Here is a 16840-nt window from a genome sequence, read left to right on the forward strand (position 1 = left end):
ACGTCAGTGTGTGAGTGGCGTCTCTCATTAGAAGGTGCTGTCAGGGGCCACAGAGGGGGGACTGCAGGGACCCCACCTCCCCCTTCTCCTCCCTCTTCACTGGCCCCTGAGATCCGGCCGGGAAAATGATTGATGAGTGATACCAAGATAAACACGCGCCCTGGCCCCCAAAGGCAGCCCTGCAAAATGATGCATGCAACGTTATAAATAAACCTTGTGAATTTTTTTTTTTTTACAATAAACAACAAAACAATGCAAAACAACCGTTGGGTTTTCTTATTTTGAATATTGTTACAGAAGACACAAATCAACTCAGCTTTTGTTCTTTGCTTTGATGAGAGTTTTTCTACTTATTTGTGTTTCTAGTTTGTGTCTTTTGTGCACAAGGCTAACAAGGCTCACCAGCTGACTGGATGGTTAAGCCCCCTCAACAGTTGCACTGCCTCCTCAGCAGCTTGGGCAGGCGGCGTTCCCACTCATTCACTGTGAGGCCCCAAACACTGAGGCAAACCTGTTCTCATTTGGGAGAGCTCCAAATCATAGCAGCTGTGTGTAGTGTGTGTGTGTGTGTGTGTGTGTGTGTATGTCTGTCTGTGTGTGTTGGAGGAGTGCAAAAGTGCGTGGGAAACTGATGTACAGTGTGGCATATGTATTGATTCATACTGATGATACATAACCACTCCACAATACAGACAAATACACACACAAAACTATTTTCAACTGCTCACTAATTGTTGAGTAAGTCATAAATGTTTTATGCTACACTTTCTGTTAATGTTTAACACTGAGTGCCAAATGCCTCTATTACAAATCGAAGTGGAAAGGCAGATTATCATCAAATAGTTACATTATATCATTATGAGCCTACAGGCTGTGGTCTGGTGGAGGGAGAATGAATTATGAATGGAGTGTGAGGGAGGATCTTCTCTTCCCCCTAGGGACTTCCAACACCACAACTCATTTAAGTTGGATGAATGAGAGATAAGGAAGGAACCCCCCACCCCCATGCTGCTTGCCTTACACACTGGCCTTCATGTAATTTACTCCGTGAGGAGTGTCACTTTAGCTGCTTGCAGCACACACACACTTCTCATTGGGAGAAATGTATGCTGAAGGGTGCTTTGTTCATTGTCAAAGTGTGCATACCAATGCTGAAAAACACCATAAAGAAGTCTCGTCATCTAAGTCACTGGTGCATTTTCTGCCTGGTGCAGACTTGTGTCGGGCCTCTTTGTACATCTCTAAAATGAGTCCCCGAGCTATGCTGTAGCTTTGCCTAAAAATTCTTCTCATCTCATCTTTCTCTCTTTTGCTCTCCCTCTCTCTGTCCTGTCTCCACGGATCCAGACCGCAGAATGGGTCGATGATATTGTACAATAGGAAGAAGGTGAAGTACAGAAAAGATGGCTACTGCTGGAAGAAGAGGAAAGACGGGAAGACCACACGGGAGGATCACATGAAGTTGAAAGTACAGGGAGTTGAGGTGAGTGCGCTTACATCTTGTAAATCAGTTTGGATTCAGAGGGAGTGAACTGGGAAAGAGGCGGGTTGGGGGTGGGTATGGGGCTGGCGAGAGCCAACCTTCACTGTGACACAGACAAACACAGGTCTACAGTTAGCTCTCCCCTGGCTGTAATGGAGACAGTCACATGCTGCAGTCGGCCCGTGTCTCCAAGGAGCCTTACCAAGAAACAATGCAGCACAACAATAGTTTTCCCTGGGAAGCCAGTGGAGTGGAACCGATTGTTTGTACCTTATTAAGGCTCTGGATGTTGCCTTTGCTCCAGAGAGCCTACATTAATCTTGCTGGCTCAAAGCAGTACTGTGGAGCTAGCGTTCCCTCACCTCACTCCAAGTCACTCCCCGTGCCATAAAAGGCCCAGTTGTATCTGTCCTTGGCTCACCCAGGCTCAATCTTGCTCCACCTGAGGTGGCAATGCAGTGTTGGCACCCTGGCTGATTTATCAGCAGTACCATAAATGCAACCAGGCCAGTCTCAATCCCAGAGTCCTTCACTTCCTTTGCCTTTAATAGTGCTGAAGTTTTGGTTTCCGGTCTCTTTCACATGTTTAGCCACAAGCACAGATGCCACAAGCACAAGAATTGAGATAGAGCAGAGGTAGAGATGTGAGGGTGGGAGATTTTGGTCTCCCATTCGTGTGTACGCACATGTACACACACAAACACATGCACACAATTCAAGCACATGTACACATAACCACACACCTCAGGGAGTGGTGCTGTGAGTCTGTGTCACACAGTGTGACAAAGACAAAGCTCAGGCATTCTCCCAACAGGAGCTCTGCTCGCTGTTTGTACTCCTTCAGATATTTGTCACTCCAAGAAAATGGCCTCTTCCTTCGCCTAGCCGGCTCAGTGTCATCTCTGGTTCTGCAGTGGTCTGATAACATGTTGGGACTACGCACATGCATCCTTTTGGACTGTTAAATATTTTTCCAGTTTCTTACAGTCCTGACTTTACAGAAGGTTTAGTCAGCCAACTTGCATTGATACGGTTATATTAACATGTGAATGGAGATTACGCACAGTAATGTTTAGTGTGTAGGCTCAGATTTTGTCCATCCACTGCAGAATACACGTAAACCTGGACAGACAGGGATTGGGAAGTGATTCTGACCTTTGTGGTCTGGTTTCTTACATAAAGGGCAAGACTAGGATTTCTTACTCAAATCGTTTTCCACTGGCATATTCATTGAGTCCATTGGACTCAAGTGGCATTTGCCGAGTTCTGTAATAACAGCAATACAGAAGTGCATTAAGATGTAGTTCCAACCTCAGTTGATAGGAAAACCTCAAACTAATACAAAGTATATGTTTCTTGTTTCAACCAGAGTATGGTCATAGTTGCCAATTTCACTTGTGTTTTGGGGGTGAGTTTACCTTTTACTGACAGGTCTTTTAGGCCATCACACTAAGCTGTGTTGGTGGCCCTTTGATCAGCTCAGCTTTACACAGGTTCCACTCCCAATGCACATTTGTGTATTTCCTGCCTCCAGTAATAAGGAAAGATGGCGTCATGACCTCTTAGTTCTGTCCTCAAAGTGTCCCTCTAAGAAGAAGCCTGGGGCATTGGGCTATGATATGGTAGGAGTATTAGCTGGCTCGTCTCTGGTAAACATGGCTTGTACAGTTATTATGAGCCAGCAGTTCCCCCAAACCAGTCCTAAAGCATGCATAAACAATATGAATAAACATATATCTTAAGCAGAACATTTACTATAAAGTGGCAACAGATGTCAGTTGAAAATGTCCCCACATCTACCTTACTTTTGCTGTCTGCTATATCATCGAGGCCCACTTCAGCACACACAGAAGCACTGCGCCCCAACAGAATACCCTACTGTATGCCACTGTCCTATTTTCCAGCATCAATGCTGGTCAATGCTCCAGAAAAGTAGCCGTTTTTCTTTAGAGCCACTCTCTCAACTGGCACATCACAGCTACTGTATCTCAGAGGCTGAGATGCGGTTATCCAATCACTAAACCTGTAGTGTGCAGTGTACAGTATGCAGCAACATAAGATAAAGGGTGTGCTAAAGCGAAATCATCATGAGTCACACACATAAAGGCTGATGGCTGTTCACTGAGCTGTCAGCAGTAACTTGGAACAAAGTGTTACTCTCCATCCTGTGATTTTGCTCTGTGAGCTCCCATATGTTCTAACCAGTCTAATTTACCAGAGCTAATTGCTGTGTGAGCAGGAGAGTCAGTGCAAGGTGTCAAGGTGAGCTTAGTCGAGAGAGAGAACACAAGGAGAAACTGACTCAGGGCTGCAAAACCACATGGGAGCTTATAGAAATTGGACCATAATTGCTATTTCACATACTGTACACAAAAATACAGCGCATGCATTGTCAGTGCTGAGTTACGCTGTGACTGTGTTTGGTTGTTTTTGTGTTCACATTCACATCTTGCAGCCTTGGAAGACTGAGTCATGTCCATTTAAACACCACATCCCTCAAGACTGACAGATAGAGGTGATCCATCACTGCAGTAACCTATGATCCCATCATAGGCTGGTTGACCCATCATACACGTCATGTTTACTGTAAGCACAAATGACTTGACCTTTGCCTTCTGTACAGTGAAAGTAGACCTCAGGAGAGGAAAAAGAGTTATCTATTTCTGCTTACTACTCTATTTAGAAGGAGAAAAGAAAGATCCATTTAAATATATAATTCATATCATACTTTCACAAGGCAGAACACAAAGAGTTGACATAACTTGAGCATAACCTCACTTGTTTTACAGGAGAGTCTTTACATCACTCATGCTGTGCTGTAGCTGCTCTGATTCCCCAGCCATCCAGTGCTTAATAGAGGCTCTGTGGTTATTACATGGGCCAGGTTTAGTGCACAGAGAGGACAAGTGTTGGGGGTAGTTCAGGCTAGTGATGTTCAGTGGCTCCGGCGAGGGAGAGGCTGTGAGTCCGGGGGCGAGGGGCCTTCTGGGGCCTGCGAGAGGCAGCCTAGCGTGGCAGGAGTAGATGTCAGTGTGTGCTGCTGCTGTCCTGTCTGCTCCGCAGTGCTGGCTCAGCAGCCCATGTAAACCAAGGCTCTACTCTCTTTCTCCCTCCCTCTCTCTTTTACTCTTTTTGTGTCTCTTTCTCTCTTCCACCCTCTTTCTCTCTGTCTTTCATCTCTCAGTATTTTAATTCTTTCACTAGATTTTTCATTGTCCTGCTCTACTCCCACCTCTCTTTCTCCATACTGCACCTTCTCTCCTCCCCCCACTACCCTCCAAGTCCACATTCCAGATAGACAGAACCTTGAGTTGGGCGGTAATGCTCCCTGTTCCCTAAAATTGGAGCACAGGGCATGTTGCAGCATTAGCGCTTAACAGGCCGTGAAATAGCAGCCTGCTTTCCTGACGTCTCCCCCATCACTCCAGGTGAGCTGGCCAGACGGCTGGATAAATGAGCAAGCAGCACCCCCAGCAACCAGCATGCATTTGGGGCACCTGAGGAGAGATGTCCATCAGTGATTATCTCACCACACCCTGCTCTTACCAAGCTCAAGTTGTTCACCAGCTCCTGGCAATGACCAAACTTCCAAGGGAGTCCTTGCAACCACTCTTAGGATGTCCAGTGGCTGTCTATCAGTCAGGATCCTCGGTTACACCAGGTTTTGATTGGCTTTATTCTCCCACAGAGTGATGTCATCTTAATTCAGGCTGTAGGTCTCATAGTGTGCATAGCTCTAGCATCCCCTGGCTTCTCGCTGTGAAATAGCAGAGACCTTAAACACATCTGCTTTGACAAACTCCAACTGATCTCCGTTCTGCTTCTTGTCAAGCTTCTACCCCCTCTTATCTGTTTAGCTGTTAATGTCGGCTCAACCCCTCATCTCCTCCACTCCTCCACCCCTTCTATCCTTTCTCCCCATTATTCCTAAGCTTTAATAAACTCCCTCAAACACAGATCGATTTTCTCTTAAGTGAAGGTGGCAGTGCCTCTGACTTATTTCATTACCACAGGCTAATTATACCGATTGAAATGAGCTTCTCTTCTTAAGGTGTGCTGTGCTGCTCTGCGCCCCCACGCTCCCCAGACTTTAATGCCAGTACAGTTCTCTATCAATTCCCTAACTCCCATTCATGCCTAAGCTCCACCCCACCATCCTTTCACCCAACCCTCTCACCCTCCACCACCTAAATAATCAGCTGGTGCGTCCTTAGCTCCCGTAACTTGTCATTTCATGTTGGATCCACCCTAATGTGTGATTTCAACTGTGCAACTGTGCAATGAAGGAAGGTAATGGAGCATGCTGGTGGCTCAATCGCCTCTGTTCATTGATAATAATGAAGACAAATGTCAAAACATTAGTAGCTAATGTTGTAATGGAGTGGATGCTAGTGGATGCGCACTGGATGCTACACTGCATTGGCTTTCAATATCACATGACCTTCAACATTGAACTCCTCTTTTTACTAATAGTCTAGCCCTTCCTTTTGCAGCAAATCAAACATTTAGGTTTTTTGTCCATCCAAGCACATTTATACCTGAATTTAAATTATTCTTGAGGCACAGCTTTGTACTTGTACCTTTTGTCTGATAGTTAAAACATGGTATAAAAAAATAACATTCCACAATTTTATGGCCACCTGGGTGGGTTGCATTGGTAAGTTATAATTAAACTAGCTGCATGTCTGTGAAATAGAGTTGCTTTGGGTGGCTGTATGTGTTTTCAGTAGCAGTGTTGGCACTGATTTACAGATGCAGTGGCTGATATCACCAGATTGTGAGGCCAGATGTGAGAGGGCACTACACAAACCCCTGTTTCTGAGAGGAGGTGACACTGTGCATGCTTTCCCTTCTGCCCCTGCTCCAAGTCAACTGTGAAATTAAGATAAGATTACTGATACAGGCAATGCCCAAAGCAAAAAAAGTTTTGTATTTTTCATTTTTATTCAAACTTATAGGCTGTCTTTTAGACAACAGTCAGCTGCCTGCTCTGTAAAGACAGTAAATCGATTACCGTTTCCATTGTCTTCTCTCTTCTCCTGGAGCCTGCTTTGTTATTCACAATTTTTTTCCTTGCCTTGGAGCTCACAGCTTGCTCTTACCTGATTGTGGAGGAGTTAAGACCAATCTGTGTGTGAAAGTTACCATAACACTAATCCTAACCTTCTTCGCTCACAGACAGTAGAGTAATTGTCAATGATTGGCTGCATAGGTACAGGAAGTATATGGCTTAGTTATTACAGGTCTTCTCATTTACTCTCATTTTACTATGCAAATATAAGGTAAACATAAACTTGGGGAGATAGAATAGAAAAAGCTTCATGGTATATTAATGAACAAATCACAGTGGACACAAATAAAAATATTACTAAGGACTTTATTAGAAATTGCAGCATTTCGCTTTAGATGTTGCCATGTACGGGTGGTAGGTGATGGAGCCGGATATCCATATTAGTTATTGTGTGATTTTTAAACATTTTTTTATCCACCATAGTAGATTAAACCAATGATCCTCTCTCCAGCATAATGGCTTAATTGGGGTTGTTATGTTGTTATTAGTGACTGAACCAAAGCCTTCCCACATGAACGCCTTATCCCCAGCATTGAGAGCGTCCACTTTACCCATGGTTTTCCTTTAAGACCACAGTAATTAGTTTTCCTCTCCTACTTCTTACAATTGCCGAATCACTCAGCAGCAGTTAAGCTCTCAGTCTGCCTTTCATGCTGACCCCGCTATCACCATTTCAGGCCAGCAGCTGGATATGAGGGGCTAAATTTGGAAAGGTTGCTGTAGGGAGCGAATGTATAACCAGCCTGTCAAAAAGCTGTGCATTATTGACAGCTTCCGTAATTGTTGTCATGCTGAGGCATCTCCACAGGGGTCCCCTTCTTTATTGTGGAGGGGAAGTAAGAAATGTCCCCAAGAAAACGACCTGAGAAATATTTAAATTTATTGCAAATCTTGAGGACTTTGACTTCCATTTAAAGACTGGCTTTGGGGTGACCCAGTAGCTCACCTGGTAGAACACCCATGTGCCAAGGCTGAGTCCTTACCGCAGCGACCTGGCCCTTTGCTGCATGTCATCCCCTCACACTCTCTCCCCCTTTCCTGTCTATCTTCGACTGCACTATCAATTAAAGAAAAAGAAATTTAAGAAAAAGAAAATGACTGGCTTTATCGAGGCTCCCCACCGCAGCTCCCCACCTCCCTCCTGGGTTCCAGTGAAAAAGGGAGAACTGTCCAGCGGCTACACACACCTTCATTGCTCCTGTGGTAAAAACTAATTCAGAAGAATTAAGCACAGTAAAATGAGGGAGTGGAGATGACTTGAAGCCATATGACTGTTTTCATTCTTTGGGGATGCTCACTGTGCTTTGCATGTCACTCATTATCCTTATTAATACTGTTGGTGCATCAAATCAAGTGAGTTTGCCAGCGTTTGATATATGTAACCCCCATGGGAGTAGTAGAGCAGAACCAACACCAGATATGCAAATTAGGGGCAAGAGGTTTTTAGAAAGGGTGAAGGGTGACGAAAACCGAGCACTTCAGGCAGCTGGCAGGTTTTGCATGACTCTGTGGTTTGCTCTTAGTGTGTGAATTCTCCTTTTGTTTGGTCTTGTGAGCAAAACACAGATCCCTGGTCAACATAGGGCCTGGGTTTTATGTTAATGAGCAACTTTTACCAAGGCTTCTGCCTACTACCGTTTTTCAGATCCAGGCCAGAATACTCTTCAGAGATTCATACTGCTCAGAAAACACCACCAAGCGATACAGTGTGCAGTGTTATGTACTGAAAGGCCCACTCTGGCCTAGACCTCAAATCATTGCTGGATTCAGTTGATTCACTTGAATTTAAAGGTCGGAGTTCAAAGGAAAGCAAGTAGTTTCAGCATCGTCCTACTCTCACCTCCCTTATGTCAGGGGGCAAATTCTTTGCCAAATCTCAGTTTAATGATCTACAGCTTTTGGCTGATTCACACATTTCTGCAGCATTTCTATCTACAGGCCAGGACCAAAGGGTCAGCTGAGGTCTGAGTATTGAGTAGAATCGAAGAGTGTTTTTTTATTCTTGAAAACCTGTAAAAACCTTTATATAGATTGCTTATAATGCCTTGGATATCTCTTCAGGATATGCCTTTTACTGAATCTGCGAGTTTCCCTTTCTCCCTATCTGTCTTTGTCTTGTTCCCTTTCCTCTCTCGTTCTCTCTCTCTCTCGTTCTTACCTCCATCTGCTTCTTCCCTTTGAAAAAGCAGCTTACTCCAATGGTCTCTGTTAATATGAGGCCATTTCTGTAGTTAAGGCAGACCCCTATGTCAAGAGCAGCAGTTTTCTTCGGATGCTGTAAGGCCTTGGCAAAACCATTTCTTTTCCCTGCTGGTTCTGGAACACTTGGTTCTTGTAATATCTTTCAGATATGGAGCGCAACACCGGTGTTTAGGATACTACTATACACAGAGGGCCAAGGGCTTTGAGGAGGAATCATCCAGTGACATTATCTCCTCTTTGCTCAAAAAGCCAGTACAGCTGGCCCCACAACTCCACGGGAGCTTTTGTGCCTCATCTGCAAAAATATTTGTGTATTGACGTTTGCAGTGAGATTAATTTGTTATACTCAAGCATCTCGCTCATCGGCTACCTTTATCTTTCTTTTTGCTTGGTTATTTATTCTGCTGGCTACTGCACATGGTCTATGTATTATTAACCAGCAACACAGAGGTTTAGATGTAATTTGCTGCTGTGTTACATTTAATAACTGCAAAATCAAAATGTAGCATTGCTCCAACATTCACTCTTCAAAGGAGGTATAATGAGTGGAGCTGCAAAGTTCAAAGAGAATCGTTAAGTGTTTGTATAGAATTTTACAGGGTGAGCAACTGTGCTTTCCTTAGAGTGATATTGAAAGGTTTGATATTTTACATGAAAGGGTGCTAAAGAGGAGTTTAACACAGGAAACAGGTTTAACCCTTCTGCTTTGGGCAACAGGGGAAATACTAATGCCCCTCATTAATGGTCTTGTCTTATAAGTTTTGTTAGTCATAACTTTGTGTCTTCCTGCCTTCTCTTTCTCCTCTTCCCATCATCTCTTCTTGTATTTATATTGCATTCTACATCTCTCTTATTCCATTCCTGGCTGATACATCAGTATTACCCTTGTTATTTTCACAGTAATCTGAATAGATCTTCGCTTCTGTGTCCTGTGCACCTCATGCGTCCCTTGTTTTTTCTTCAATTTCTGTTGATTTTCCACGCTGTTCCTGTTTAGTTTTTTGACGTTGTCGTTGCTTTTATATGTACTTCTTGTTGATAGTGCTGAAATGAAAGGCAGCTACAGACTTTTGTGGATTTCTATTGCACATTTAAATGTAGAGAGAGAATGAGTCATTTGTTTAAGCCCAAGGGGGTGCTAAGCTTGTTCTGCATTGTGTGTCGACACGGGTCCCCTGTTAATGTCACTGTCACTAAATAATGATGCATGCATGTAGACAGATGCACTGACATGCACGCATACTCACACACACAAATTATTGCATCTGTGTACATTTGTTTAGTTTCACTGAACTGAATTTCCACACAGAAAGCACACATAAGCAGATATAGTAAAACCTAATTTCATTAATGGAGCATGGTGTTGCTAGAAATTACGTTTAATGATACCAAAAAAATCTCCTATGTCATAGATGAAAATGGGAGAGATAAAAATGAATCAAAAAGACTGTAGACTGTGGAAAATAAAAGACTGATGAAAAGGAGAGGAGGGAGCAAGAGAGGCTTAGAAGGTGGATGGATGGTAAGGGAGGGAGGGTGGGGAGGGAGGGAGGAGGCAGAGGCGAGTGTTGAGTGGAGAGGAGAGAGAAAGCCGGAATGAACGATATATAGCCCCTGGCAAACAGAAAACAATTGTTACACTGCCTCCCATAACCCACTTCAACCTTAAACAGCAGATTTTTTTCACTCAATTAATTTCTACACATTGGAGCAGGGGCCTTGGCTGAAGCTGGGCTTTTATGTGCTCCTGCTGCTGCAAGGCCTATACACATCTCTCTCTCTCCTCTATCTCTCTGTCTCTAGCTTTCTTTTTTTTCTTCACAAAATAAACATTCTGCATTGGAATGGACTGGAACACTTTGAGAGACGAAGCCTGAATAAACAGGGAAACATTATATATTATAAAAATAGCACGCACACAAACAATTTCATTCTCTAGTAGGACAAGAAATGCCTTTTAACCTAACCAGTATTATCCAAGGCAGCCACGTAAAGCTTCATGCAAACTTTGAAATATGATTTAAAACTGCAATTACACATTCAGCTAAATGTATTCCTGTATACAGTTCTTCAGCGATTTTCATCATGCATTACATGTAAAGCTGATAGAAAGCAAGAACATCAAGACAGTCAACTTTGAATGTTGATACAAATTATAAAATCCTAGATTTGAAAGATTTAAAGAAACACCCCTAATGGAAAAACAGGATTCATAGAAAGGACTAATAACAATAATAATGAAATATAATGATAGTAATAATAATAATCACACACAGGAGAAAACCCGGCCATAGTGACCGTATGTGGACAGCAGGTTGACTTGCCTGAGGGCAAGGAGAGGGAGAGCAGGCAGAGACAGATGGACAGATAGATAGGGGAGGGCATGACTGAGCTGTGTCTGTGTGTGGTGAGTGAGGGCCAGTCGGAACAACATGAATCATGGCTCCAGTTGAGAGAGGAGGAGATCAGATCAATAATAGCCCAGAGGAGGGAGAAGAGCGGGAGAGAGAGAAAGAGGATGAAGGGAGGACACAGGAGGTGTTCATCACTGGACCACCCTGACTCCCAGCATGCTTACTTTTTTTTTTCTTTCTCAGGCTGTACAGTTAATGTATTGAGGGAAGTGCTGGTTAATTTTCTTGGTGAAAACTGAAACATACAGACAATGTGCTAATGTGTAAGTATGACTTATTGATTATTCAAATGAAGTCATGTACAGGCTATTCTGACTGTACTTTTATAACACCTTTCTAGTCTTCCACCCACTCAAAGCGCTTCACACACTACATAACACATTCACTGATGACAGATGCTAGGAAACTAACTAATCATTCACACACACTCACACAACGAAGGCACAGCCCTCGGGAGCAATTTGGGGTTCAGTGTCTTGCCCTAGGACATTTGACATGCAGCTGGAGGAATCCGGGAACTTCCGATTGGTGGACGACCCGCTCTACCACTAAGCCACACGGAGTAAGGATACTCTAGTGCTCATTTCACTTCAGCAAAGCATTGACCTATACTTAATCTAATGAGACACTCTTAGAGTGCATTTCAAAATATTATAGTCAAGTTTTGAGTGTGCAGTTTTATCAGTTGAAAGGAAAGCACTAAACGATTAATTCATCACGCTTTACTCATGAAGCCACAGAGCTTGATTGATTGTGCACATGTAAAAAGTGTGTGTTGTTGTCTAGTGCAGGGGGAGTGCAAAGGTGCAGCAGTGGTCATTTCTTATTAAGTGACCAGTGTGCCTAGAGGAAAGGCCTGTTTTTACAGAATATGTGTGTGTGCCAGAAGCAGCTACAGAGTTAGTGGCCAGTGTTGGAGTGGCTGTCTGGATGTTTAAGCATGCTACACACACGAGTGTAAAATGGCCAAGCTCTCCTCTCCACCATTGTACTGTGGAACAGGCAAGCAATTTTTCTCATCCCTCCTTTTTTATATAATTTGGTCGATAAAGGTGAAGGACGTTTCATCGCTATTTCTCCCTCCCTCCTCCTCGTGTGCTCTGCTCTGTCTCAGAGTGAAATCCCGAGATAAAGCTCGGCGGCGCTCCATGTTTAATGGAGCTTAATCCCACAGATTTGAGATACGGAGCTGAGAGGTAATTCCCTCATCTTCACTAACAGAATGGTCATGTGACCGTCTAATTCTGCCCCTTTGCTAGACACAGACAGACAGGTGGACAAACGGACAACAAAAAGAACATAACTCTGCCAAGGACAAATGTGTTTGCTTTTTTAAACAATTCAATATCAGGAAAAGGGTTGTGCTTTTTCTCAGGATCACAGAATGCTCACCATCTCATCTGCTGTAAAACCAGTTATTTTCTGCCATACTTTCTCTTCAACTGTGCCTCAGTAAAATGTGGTCATGTTTACTTTGGCTGGTCAGTCAACCTCCCTCTTGATGGGGGATTTATATTAATCTGCAGCACAGAGACAAATATGAGCCAAAGTGACGAGTTTGGAGAGTCATAACTGAAAGCTTAGTGTCCACAAACAGGACTCCGGCCACAGCATCACGTCAGGATGCTTGGAGAGAGTTAAGAGGGGTTGGCTGGCTTCAGACTATTTGGAGAAGCCATGTGCTGGGAAGTATTATACCTACCAACAATCCTCCTTAAGTGATGAGCTGACACTAAGCAATTTACTATTCACCCTGCCAGTGAAAATATTTTCAATCCGAGTGCATAAAGCTCCCATCACAGGCAACACGCCAAGCCCTCTTCTTCCGTCTGACACTTTTTGTTTCAGAATAGCCACTGTGTGGTTCAATTTACCCCAAGACATACTTGTCAGGCCGTTTGACATGAGCGACGTTGTCAATGTGTAAAACAGTCCACATGGATGATTGCAGAGCAGCACTGGTTGTTAGTGGCAGTGAGCAGGGTTTGAGAGAAAGGAAATGTGCATGTTACCAAATATACCTGTTTTTAATATACACTAAAAATTATGTTGAAAGCAAAAACAAGGAAACAAGCTGCTGCACTTTAAATCAGTATTAGTTAAGATTCAGTGGACTACATGCTATTCCCCATAGATTTCCTTGTCTGCTCTTATTCCACCTTTTCTCCCTATACTATTGTTTTCTTCACTTCTGTCCTTACCACCCTCTACAATGTTCTCCTATCTTCTCCTGTCTCCTCCCCTCCTTTCTTTGTTGCCTCTCAGGCATAAGACACCTAATTGTCACAGGAGTAGAGGCAAACCGCCTAGTGAAAAACACAGAAACACTGTAGAGTTATTGTCCAAAACAAAAACAGCAGGCTTGAGCACTCAGAAAAGCCACATACACACAGGCATCAGGATGTCAGTGTACTGGGGCAGAAGCTGAGTGTTCGAAGCTGTGTTTGTGGTTGTTTATGTGTGTGTGAGTGTATGTTTTTGGCAGGTGAGGGGGCACATCGTCCTTTATAGGTGCACTCTTTCTGGCACTGTCACTTCAAAGTCTCAATCGCTTGCCATTCTGGGCCCCAACCACTGCCAACGCAGCTGATCCACCTCTGCCAAGGTCCTCTTCATCCCTCTGCTACTCCTCTTCTCTCTCTCCTTTGCATAATTACCCAGGTAATTGTGGAGTAATTGACTGCATCACCTGCTCCTAGGAAGCTCTGGCATTGTTTAATAAACAGCTGGAATATGCGCCACATGTTGTTGGAGAGCATGAGGAAGAACATATTGGGACGGAAGGGGAGGGCTGGAGATTGGAAAAGAAGGTAGGAGGAGGACTGAAAAGATTTGGGTGGTGGAGTCTGAAAAGGAGGCGGTCAGAGTGTACACATGCTAATTTTCTAAACACAGACACACAGATATAACATTCTCTAGGCAAGTCCTGAACTTGTTATGCAAGGTGAACATATTATTGCCTGTGGAAAGATTAGTGAGGGAGAGGGTAATGAGAGTGGGAGATGGATAGATTTAGAGACAGGGAAGAGAAGAGGCAACAGAAAGTGAGTGAGAGAAAGTTTGAGGCATGAGAGAATGAGATGGATAGATGGAAGGGGGAGCGAGGAAGGAGAGAGGGGTGAAGCGAGCCTCTCAGGGCTAATGACATTAAGGAGGTCTGATGAATCGACACCCGCTGAGTGTTATTGACGTCCCCTGAGCCTGCCCAGGCAGAGCCATCCTCCCAGCCCGGGTATTGGCTAGCCCTGCTCCTCAATTAGACTGCCTGATTAGATTCCCTCGGTTGTGCCCTCTCATGGGGTGAGCAGGGTGGCATGATGGATGTGATGGGCAGGATTATCAGAGGGGGGTGTCACCCATGCCCCGCCTGGGGGGCACCAGACGATGGGTTTGACCAGTCGTCACAGGGGCATGTAGGCGGAGGGCAGGGGGTGTGGCTCGAGTCTCTTATTGAGGCTGTCAATCATTGCCACTTACAAGATAGAGGCTATGTCTCTGCACAGAGATGCACAGGAGTAATTACTATTCCATCTCACTTGGCATCTAGATATATGAGGCTGTTCACAACCAACGACCTCACGTGGCAACCCTTCACCATCTTTGAAATAGTTGGAAAATGCTCAATTTACATATCCTGTCCTTCATTCACTAATCCTTTGAAAGAGAGACTCAAAATGTAACTTTGCTTAGATACTGCAGATTCTGTGGTTTTAATTTAGTATGCTATTCATTTACCAAAGTAAATGTGAAAACTGCAGTTTTGCTATCATCTGTGTTCCTACATTAGTCCGTAATATTGAAGAGTTTGGCTAGGATATGTCCTTAACCCTATTCTCTCCATTTTCTGGTAGTGACAGTTTCTTACAACCATTCATCAACATCTTGGCTCTTGTGGTGCAAAAAATGGGGCAAGTCAGGTAAGTGTCCCAATTCAGCAGTTTTGAAAGGCAGTAACTAATGATATCTCAGGAACGGGGGCTGCTGCTGTTTCCCTGAGAACTTTCCTTCCTGTTCCATTGTGTGTTTGTGTGGCTGGATAGCTAGCTAATGGCCTGTCTCTGATGAATTAGGGGGTCTGACACCCTGCAAACACACTCTCCCAAGGTCAGAGCAGCCCACAGATTACCATATCCGGGGGCTTTAACAATCTAACACAGCCTCAAGTCAGTCGGATGACAATTGACTCGAGCACACAAGAAGATAAGGGAGTTCGAGGATGGAGGGGGTTTGGCTCCAAAGGAAGAAATTGCTTTTAAAGTGGAGAAAACCTGCAGTGATCTCTGCCTCTGATGTCCCCAACAGTGGCTGTGATGCCAAGTGTCCATTTGTGCATGCCTCTCAGTTAAGGCGCTCTTGCAGTTGTTCACTCGACAATGTTATCCCTTTTCTTTATTGAAAGCTGGTATTCAACCCTCCAGTCTGTGTTAAAGAGTCCTTTTACACCCAGCAAAGTGCTTAGTGAATGTGCTCTGCTGAAGCACTTCCATATTTCTTAACAGTAGCATCAAGTTGTTTTCAAATACAGCATAGTATTATGTTCCATTAAGTAGTGTAACATACTGTATACATTGATTTGAAACTGACTGTGGTCAATGTGTCAGCCTTGTTGTCAGGCGGACACTGTCACAAAAAAGTAGATAAAACAATCAGAGAGAGGAGAAGTTGTAGGCAATAGGAACGTTTAGATTAACACAACCAAATATATGCACAAACATGGACTCATATATCTAAACCAAACATACAGGCATGCAAACACACACATGCATGCATGCATGCTCACGGAAGCAAATTGTAACACATAAGGGCATACACACATCCACCCACACATGTGCCAAATGTGTCTGCAGGGAGCTGGCCAAAATGTCAAGCTATGTGCATGGCTGCCTCCTGTCGACGCCTCTCTCCTTATTTCACAGCAGCACCTGGTGGTGACAAAGAGCACAGAGGAGAGAGACTCCCCAGGAAAGGAGATGAGAGGAGAGGACAGGGGAAGAGTCCACTCATTCTCTAGACAACAGACCCTCTGTGTCCCATCATGTTCTACTTGCCTGTCAATCCAACTCAGGGCTGCTTAATTTCACTTTGAATTGACGATGTTCGAGCCCCTGCCAAAGTTTGAAGGATTTTAGACAAAGTACCAAAGCCAAGGTGCATAATGAATGAAAAGCCCCTTCCCAAATTGATTTCAAACTAAATCAAACCCTGGTATTCAATTAATCTGCCAGAGCTGCCACTGAGGAACTTTAAAGTTGTATAGGCAGAGAAAGAGAAGGAGGGGAGAAAGTGAGGAGAGGGAAAGAGGACGGTCGGAGCAGAATGCAAATGACTCTGTCCCTGCGTGGTGTCAGAACAGGTGGCCCAGTGGTAGCGCTGGGGCTGATGAATGAGCTGTTGAAGTGGAGCCCATTGCTACCTCTAGCTAGTGGCAGCTCCAATTCTGCCTAGTTAAGCATTTGGCCTCCTCTGCCAGGAAGGCTTAATTGAAGAAATCATCACAGGGACCGGGACAGATCCGGTGTTACTGGGACCAAATTGTCTGTCTGCCCAACCAGACTGTAACATCATAATAGTGTGATACTATCCATCCACTAATCACAGGAAAAGTGTTTCATTACAGGATACCAGACCAGGACCAGATTCCTTTTAATTATGTTGCACCCAGTATGAATT

At 44.1% G+C, this 16840-nt stretch overlaps 1 protein-coding gene across 10 annotated transcripts in view; it reads left to right on the plus strand.

The window, feature by feature from the left end:
• The window catches only part of camta1a (calmodulin binding transcription activator 1a), a 276033-nt gene that overhangs the window by 156958 nt on the left and 102235 nt on the right, over positions 1-16840 (plus strand). For all 10 annotated transcript variants that reach the window (XM_044211305.1, XM_044211307.1, XM_044211299.1 and 7 more), the window contains one exon: positions 1348-1483. In XM_044211305.1, the coding sequence (XP_044067240.1) occupies positions 1348-1483 (136 nt within the window). The remainder of the gene's footprint in view (positions 1-1347; positions 1484-16840) is intronic.

The sequence above is a fragment of the Siniperca chuatsi genome, linkage group LG10 (genome assembly GCF_020085105.1).
Source record: "Siniperca chuatsi isolate FFG_IHB_CAS linkage group LG10, ASM2008510v1, whole genome shotgun sequence".
NCBI lineage: Eukaryota > Metazoa > Chordata > Actinopteri > Centrarchiformes > Sinipercidae > Siniperca > Siniperca chuatsi.